We start from the raw sequence: 8,541 nt of genomic DNA on the forward strand, positions 1-8,541 counted from the left end.
ATGGTAATGTATTACCTAAAGGATTTTAAATCTTACATATAGAATAAAGTAAATTAGCATGTAACTGTAGCTCAGGGCAGGTGGCAACAAATAGGGAGATCCGCTTTTGGGACAGGGTAAATATTCTGAAGAAAAGAGCAAGTAGTAGCTAAGTAAGTCTCTTCATGAAGGATAATTAGAGATCTGTTGTAGAAAGCAGATTTGTGAAAGATCTTGGGCTGAACAGGAATTCTTTGGGAATAGAGTAAGTGATGATTGCATTGAACTGACAGTTTGTGGGGGTTCGCTTTGTTCCCACTCCTCTCCCCAGATCTGTTCCAGGAAGAGGAGGATTCCTGTAGCGATTATGGCAGTCGTGACAAACCAGGAACTGCTTTAGGAAGGACTGTGCCAGATGGGAATGTGCTTTTTCCAGATATTTTTCATACCAATCATCTTTTGTTTTATGAGCGATTTAAAGCTTACCAGGATTACATCTTGGGTAAGTAATTTCTTAGTAGAAAAAGAACATGTAGTTAGTTTTCTTGTAGTGACTGTTTAAATGATCCAGTTTAAATGGAGTCAATTCTGTATTAAACTGAGAGGTGGTCTTAGCGGGGACTAGAAAAGATATAGTATCCCGCCATCACTTATGCTGTAACCTTAGCTGCTCTAGCTGGTGGAGTAGGAGGCAATGGTTTTAATATAAGTAAATAAAATCTGAACGGTTGAAAGGCAAAAGTGCTAATACCTGTGTCCTGTTTTAACTGATCTTACTAGAACTTTTTTGTGTGAAGTAAGACAGTTGAAGATGAGGCACAGGTTAGCTGTTTAATACACTGACACTGAAACCTTCAGTCCCTGGAAGGTTGAGTACTGGATTTCTTCTTCCAGAGAAGCACAAAACAGATGACTGTCCAGCTCGCTCAGTACTGAAAGAGACAGCAAAAATGCTGGTGGTTATCATGAGCAAAACAGAATGAAGTCCAACTTTAGATGTGGTAAAGGAACATTTCTATTGTGTTGGCTTTCATTTTCCAATGATCTGGAGGACTTCTTTCTTTCCTTGCGTAAATGTACTGTCTTCAATTTCTTTTTAGCTGACTGCAAAGCTTCTGAAGTGAAAGAATTCACAGCTGAGTACCTGGAGAAGGTCCTTGAACCATCTGGATGGCAGGCGGTCTGGCGCACTAATGTGTTTGAGGTCCTTGTTGAGGTAAATATGATGCAGTTGCTCAGGTGTTTGTCTCCAATTAATGTAGTTTACTTCTGTAACAGAGCATTCATCTATGAAGTTTATGAGCTGGTAGAAAATAGTAATGTTTTCACATCTAATTGCCAGTGATGGCTAGAGTAATAGGAATTTTTTCAAAGGGCTCCTTGCCTTAACCAGGAAGGGGGAACCCCAAATGAGTGCAAGTGAGCTGTGAGGTAGAACTCTGTGGGCACAGAAGGGATAAGTACTTGGTCCAGAGCTGGCTGTTGTAATGTAGTCTTTTCAAATATCAAGCTTTGATCATTCGCCTTTTTTATCAGTAAAATTCTTCCTTTTAACCCACCTTGGTACTGACAGTAACTCTTCTGCATTGCATAGTTCTGTTGTAGACCCACTGAGGATAGCTGGTTTGGGATACTCCTTTTCTAGGTCTCTCAAAGTGCAAGTTGTACATCTTTATGCAAACCTTGGATGTTCAAAATTGTTGTTCCATTACATGTTTGAACAGGGAAAAATCTTTGTACCCTCTCAGCTTTTCAGCCCAATTAGTGACAAAATGGCTTTCACTGGCCCAGACTAACTCTTTAGATTGTTTGTGTCATGTGGGCACTGTGAAAAATGAGCATCAAAGGAGTGTCTAAGAACTGTAAGGTACTCACTTGTTTGAGGATAACTGCTTTTGCCTTTTTTTTAGTTTTTTTTAACTCCCCCCCAAAACAAAAAAAACCCACCCAACCAAAAACCAGACCAAAGTAGGGAAGCAGCTTACTGTCCTTGTATAAGTATTATGAGGGATTTGAACAAAGTTTTGAATGTGGAAAAACCGCTAGATGTGTGGTTCTGAGAAGCTTAATTCTGGGCCTATCACTTCAGCTGAATAGATTGCCTTTGCCGTACCATGCAATGTGCATTGGTTTGTGTGGGTCACTGGCACTTGCAGTATGGCCTGCTGACTTAAGCATGTCATGTTAGCCTTCCTCAGCTGTATCTAAGGTTCTGAGAAATCTTAAGAAATATTTGTTCCAACAGGTTGTTGATGTGGAGTACTCTGCTCTGAAAGCAGTTGTGCAACTCAGTGAGCCTTTCCTGTGCGAGTCACGGGATAGCACCTTTACCTTGGAGTGCATGCAGGAACTCTTGGAGCTGAAGGAGCGTCAGATACCACTGCAGGAGCTGTGGGTTGTGTATGATGAGTCGGGAGAATTTGACCAGACAGCACTAGCCATAGAGCATGTCAGGTAGGAAAATGCTCAAGGCTTATTTTTTGTCTTGAACAATTACATTCTGGTAGTATCCAATGGGTGGTGCCTTGAGTTCTTGTGGTCATGCTGGAAGCTCTACAAGGCAAGCTTTCCAAAGTAAATCTGATGACTGGTACTATGAGGAGACTACTTATGAAAATCTGTGGTGTCCTCTGCAGCTATGGGTAATCACATAATCATTTAGCTGCACCTTGTTATCAGGCTGCTTTCTGTGTCAAAAGAGAGGGAAAAGAATTTGTGTTGCTTTCCCTCTCTTCTGCACCCCAGACTTCCTTGGCTTATATCACCTTGCTGGTTCTAGTGCAGTGTTCCTTTCTTTTCTATAACCTTTTGGTTGACATTTTTCCATTTTTGTCCCATTCTTTTTTATGCATTTTGCCTCCTCCCCTAAAATTTGCTCTTTATTCTTCTGTTTTCTTTTCCTTTCTTATCTGTCTCTTTTCCACCTCCATTGCTTTCATATACTACATGCTGTTTGAAAGCTGTCTACCAATACGCAGTAGAGTTGGATGAAAAAGCTAAAACGGGAGGAATGACCTTCCTGTCTAGAAAATGGGCCATTTCAGAAGTGGTGGGTACGGGTGGAAAAAGGGAGGAGAGACACATTCTTTTGACAATTGCTCAGTAGTAGAGATCTAAACTTGAATGATGGAGGTGACATACTCATTGTCAAAAAGAAAGCTTAGCTGAAGGATGCCTGGCCAAAACCAAACCACCAAAAAAACCCTCAAGGTCTTCAGAGTGTAAGTTTCATTTTCAAATCCAGCTTTTAGCTGATCACTCTCTTTTGATGAAAATGGGACTCAAGCTATTATAAATTTTGAACTTAGATACACAAAATAAAAATCTTTATGCAGGTAAACAACAGACAAGAAAGATAACTTCTGTGTATACTAAATAGTTTACAGGACAGTAATATGGAATTGGAAGCACATGATGCTTGGACATGAATTCTCAAATTGGTTACTTCCGTGTTTCCAGTGCTGTTGTCCCTGCTCCAGGCAAATGTGACCTCCTTTGTGTGATTAAAGGCTTACTTTGCTTTAAAAGGTTCTTCTACCAGTGCATCTGGAGGATCTGGGACGAGGAGGAGGAGGATGATTTTGATTACTTTGTGCGATGTGTTGAGCCTCGACTGAGACTGTAAGTGCAACACCTTTCACATTATTGGGGTAGAACCACAGGAAAGGGTGATGTGGGAATAGTGATGCACAACGGGATTAAAAAAAAACCCAACATTCACTAGTAAATCAGAGCAAGTTTGTTCTAAGAGCATTCACTGTCTGGTCAAAATTTTGTATGGAAAGAGGGTGCAACTGAGGTTGCCACTTGATTTCTGAGCCCTCAGTTTTTCCCTGTAATCCTTGACCTTCCATCAGATGGCGCTCCAAACCTAGCTATAGCCTCCTTCAACTCAGATGTATGAATTGTAATCCTAATTAAAGCTAGCGTGGGATGCTCTGATACCTCTGGGCGTAGAATAAGAACCAGAATGGAATTCAATGTAAACAAAAACTTGCAAATTGGTCATGCGGAAGGAGGAATGTGTGTATTTCTTTCTCTAGTGGGATTAGTTGGCATTAGGTTTTCTGAAGGTGCGTTTTTAATGCAGTTCTGCCATATGGAACTGAAGCAGTGCACAAGACAGTCTGGTTATATTTTTGAGGGTGCTAAATAATGAAAGCACACCATAAAACATTCCTGGAAAGAATAATTGACAAGTTATTCTTACTGTAGGTTTTCCCCTGAGATTTGACAGATATCTTTTCCTTAAGTCTTTCATGAAAGTTAGTTTTCAATTCCTTTTCTTTACTTATAACTTAGCATCATGAGTACCTGGAATTTTGTGTGTCATTCGAATCCAGGTTTGATACTGCTGGGGAACTACATCAGTGAATATTTATAGCCTACCCTCAAATGCTATTTAGAATATGATATTACATGCACTAGAATATAGCATATAGCGTGTGCTTTATGAAGAAATTAGTATAATTACGCATGCTGTAAGGGTGGCTGCAGGCCTCTCTTTCAAACAGGATACAATGTGACATTTAAGGACTCTGCTGTGACTATGTTTTTCTGAGATTGTACAAATTAAGAGGATATGGAAATTATATGGGTTTCTTTTAATTTCATTTGTACACTCCAGCAAATGGCTATTCTGTTGTTGAGTTTTTGGAGCCTTATGGAGACTTTGCATAGAATGAAACCAGAATGCAATGATATGCCACTGGATAATGTTTTTATTTTTTTTAACAATGTACATGGCCTTACAGCCATTTTAGCAAGAATCCAAAATACTTAAACAATGTCTTCAAGCAGAAAAGCAAATGTTATCCTTTCTTATTCTCCCATATCGTGCTTGGTACAAAGCTTGTCTTCCAAACTGCACTGATGATGTTGATGCTGTCCTGGGTTGTGATCTAAGCACTGGTGTGTCAACTCAGAATAACATTGGTCTTCAATGCATGGAAACATATGATGCTTTAAACTTCAGGTCTGTGATGTGCACTGTTTTAAGGAGAGCAGACGGTATCTTTACACTGCACATTAGGTTGTACTAGTCTTCTGAGGCAAGTAAAGCTGTATGAACTGTTTGACTAAAGCTTGAAAAACAAGATTTTTTTTGTGCTTTTATAGTGACCAGCATATGATCTAAAATATAAAGCATGCATTTCAGGACAAATTAGGTACAACATTCAGTTTCCTTCAAATATTTTATATTTCTATATTGCTGTAAATTCTTCTGCTGTTAGTCATGCTGCATTGACTTCCTCTGCCTCTGATAACCCCATTGCCAACATGTTGTGAGGCTCTTTGTGTTTCTGTACACCCTGTTTATTGGAACTGTATAGATACTGACTGCTCTGACTACAAATTTTCTTGCTCTTTGTAGCATGCTTTAAGTGCAACCTGAAAGAACCTCTGAAAATTGAGGGAATATCTTTGTCCTTATTTAATGTAGCCTCTTGAATAGAGCTATTTAGACTGTGTTCATTTGGCTCCCTACAAAAATGGTGCAAGATAATTAAATCTTGATTTATTAATATCTTTAATGGCGGTCCAGCTTTTGTAGTGACCGTGATTGGTCCTACGTGATTGGCCCTGGAGTTCTACGCACTGTCTAGCTGGCAGATGTCCTCATCTTTCTGACTTTGGCAATGCAACTTTGAGCTGGCGTTTTCTGGCCTGCAATTTCATTTGTAGAGGATACTCTTGCGATGGTGAAAAATTTGCTTTGTAGTACCTTCACATCTTCATCTGGTGCTGATAAGACCTTTCTTATTCATTCTGCATTTTTGTCCAGGTAGTTGGTTAGATTGTTGATAATAGACACTTCACATTGTAGGATTTTTCTTCTATTTCAGACACTATTTTCTCAGGTTTTTTTAATAAATGCTTAAAAATAGACTAATTTTTATAACTAATTACCTTCTGAATTCTTACTGTTTTTTTATAGCTGTGCTTATGCCTTTGTTTTAGAGTGAGTTTCTGATAATTGTGTATAACTCTTCAAGGTGGACGGGCAACTATTTAGAAAGTAATTTTTGTCTGTTAAGGTTTTTGATTTTGCTATTTCCAAAAAAGTTGAGCAGTGTTGATATAGACTGCAAAGAATCTTGACTAAAGTACTGATGCAAAACTCCTCAGGTTCTCTCTGGGTTTGTATTTGATCTTTCAAAATTGTAAATGCGAAGTATACTGACCTCTTGCTCTGAATTGCAGGCATTATGACATCCTTGAACACCGTGTGCCTTCTGGGCTTGTAGCTGATTACCAGAACTTGTTGTCTCAGTGTGAAGAGCTTTACAGGAATTTTTTAAATGTGAGGAACAGCATATCAAGCAGCGATTCGGACTCAGAAGTAGAAAACGTCTCTATGGTGGAAGGGATAAAATTGTATGAGAAAATAGACCACTTGAAACAAAAGCTAAAACTAATTGAGAATCCTCTGCTGAGGTACTTAGTGGGTTTGTGCAAGGAGGACGGCCATACGGGAAACCAAATGTGTATGTTCTTTACTGAAGAAAGAACTGATGGCTTTGTTGCTCTTGTTTTAGGTATGTGTTTGGTTACCAAAAATACATTGGTCTCCAAGCTAAAGGACTGAGACCAACGGGTACCAAGATCACTCATGTTGTATCCTCAACCATGATGGCAAGTCTGCTGCAGTCACTGATAAGGGACAAACTTTGCCCTGAATCTTGTGGTGAAGAACTAGAAATACAGGTACAGGTAGGATAATTGCCTGCTAATACTTTTTCCTCCTTAAGAAACAATGTGGAAAAATAAGTTAATTTATCATGTGCAAGATACTACATTTGCACAGTGTTATTTTTTGTTAGTTCAAAAAAAGCACTTTAACTTAAACAATAATTGGCAAGATGGGTGATACAAATAATTTTTAAATTCATTTGTGTCTGAGTACCCTGTACAAGCAGTTTCCTTCCTGTGTGTAGGAAATGAGGGAAACCTTCTGTAATAATGCTACGATGAAACATGGTAAGCATAATACTTACATTTAGTTTCGAAATACCTGTGTTATTTGTTGGTACTGATAATGACCTAGAGTTTGAAGAAAGAAATGTCATCCTGTTGCTTCAGCTCTGTGTAGGCGATACATTTATTTTAGAGTGATTATGTATAGTTTTAGTGAATTCAGACAGGACTTGCCACTTCAGCAGTTAAGAACAGTCTGAATGCCTTGGGTGAAGTTTTATATTCTGAAATTGCTTGCTGTATTCTGATCAAGTTCATGAATTACAGATTGCTAAAATGGAGCCACAGGGAAGGTCCTGGATTAACTTTTGGGCTATAAATTAGATTTTCTGACTTGACAATTGAAAAACGCTCTCGCTTGCCCTGGAATTTGCTGGGAAGCAATAAATGTGCAATTTTTCTGTACTATTTATTATACTTCAATAGAGAATCCCCCAGTGATATCTGTGAAGGATATCAGCCTGCCTTCTTTGGGCAAGAAAAAGGACCATGTAGACCCCATATTTGCCACTATAATATCTGTATCCTCTTCTGGGGTGACTCACACCAGGAGCGAAGGGTTATGTGGTGTTCAGACCAGCTCAAATCTAGTTGCTGAGTTTGTGTGTTTTATTTTACTTACCTTCTGTCTTCTATTTCTTTTAGTAATTCATGGCAAGTCACTTGAAGCACAATTCAAATATTGGCCTGGAACCAAGGCCATATTGAGGTTTGCTTTCCAATGCATATACTCTTCAATCTGTGTCTCTGCCCCAGTTTTCTCATGGGGGAACAGACATGACACAAACATCAAAGGAATGTTTTAAGGCTGTTTTTGTCCAGTGTGCTATGATTCTTGAATTCAGTTAAGAAGGGTTTTTTTTTGAGCAAAAGCAACAACGTTTAATTGAAAAGCAAGTTTTAAGGGCATAAATACATCCATTTTTATAGCATTCTTCAGGAACTGATTACGTTGTTTGCCTTTTACAGTTTCACAATGATCCACTGGCAGCTGTAAATGCCTGTTATGAAGGAGACACAGTCATCATCTGTCCTGGTCATTATGTTGTAGATGGCGTATTCTGCATTGCTGATTCAATTGAACTAGAAGGTAGAAGGTTTGCTAGCATAAAAGTCCTTAAAACAAAGTAAAGTATATGTCTTAAACTAGCTCTGCATAAGGATTTGCTTTTCGCAGCTTGGCAGGAGCATTTGCTTTTTTCTTCAGAGTGTTCCTATTTCTGCTTGTAGAGCCACATTTAATGCAGGATGGAGAAAGCAGTTTCATTAGCCATAGTTACTTCTGCAAATAAACTGCAAATTTTGCTGACTAATAGCAAATCCATCATTTCCTCCTCACTATTTGTCTGGATAAATCCTGATTATGTAGATAATAGAGAGGATTCAACAGAAACCTGCGGGACTTGATTTTTTTTTTTAATCTAGGAAGCACAAAAGTCATTCTGAGAGGCTTTGGTTTTTAGAGCCAGTAACTTAAGAGTACTTGAGAGATGTCCTTGTTCTTCGTTGAATGTCTTCATCTGCTCCAGAGGCGTACTCTGAGACTCACAGCCAGTATAGCACTGGTGAATACGGAGGGAAAGA

General features: G+C 38.9%; 1 protein-coding gene across 1 annotated transcript in view; it reads left to right on the forward strand.

Moving 5' to 3' along the window:
* Nucleotides 1–310: 310 nt before the first annotated feature.
* SHCBP1 (SHC SH2-domain binding protein 1) overlaps nucleotides 311–8,541 on the forward strand; it is a gene marked incomplete at its 5' end in the record, with an annotated part of 14,767 nt that continues 6,536 nt past the window's right edge. The window contains 7 exons of the mRNA XM_010292961.1: nucleotides 311–481; nucleotides 1,080–1,195; nucleotides 2,225–2,433; nucleotides 3,508–3,600; nucleotides 6,184–6,417; nucleotides 6,519–6,687; nucleotides 7,927–8,047. Coding sequence (XP_010291263.1) covers nucleotides 311–481; nucleotides 1,080–1,195; nucleotides 2,225–2,433; nucleotides 3,508–3,600; nucleotides 6,184–6,417; nucleotides 6,519–6,687; nucleotides 7,927–8,047 — 1,113 coding nt within the window. The remainder of the gene's footprint in view (nucleotides 482–1,079; nucleotides 1,196–2,224; nucleotides 2,434–3,507; nucleotides 3,601–6,183; nucleotides 6,418–6,518; nucleotides 6,688–7,926; nucleotides 8,048–8,541) is intronic.

Source organism: Phaethon lepturus, unplaced genomic scaffold, assembly GCF_000687285.1.
Source record: "Phaethon lepturus isolate BGI_N335 unplaced genomic scaffold, ASM68728v1 scaffold6698, whole genome shotgun sequence".
Lineage (NCBI taxonomy): Eukaryota > Metazoa > Chordata > Aves > Phaethontiformes > Phaethontidae > Phaethon > Phaethon lepturus.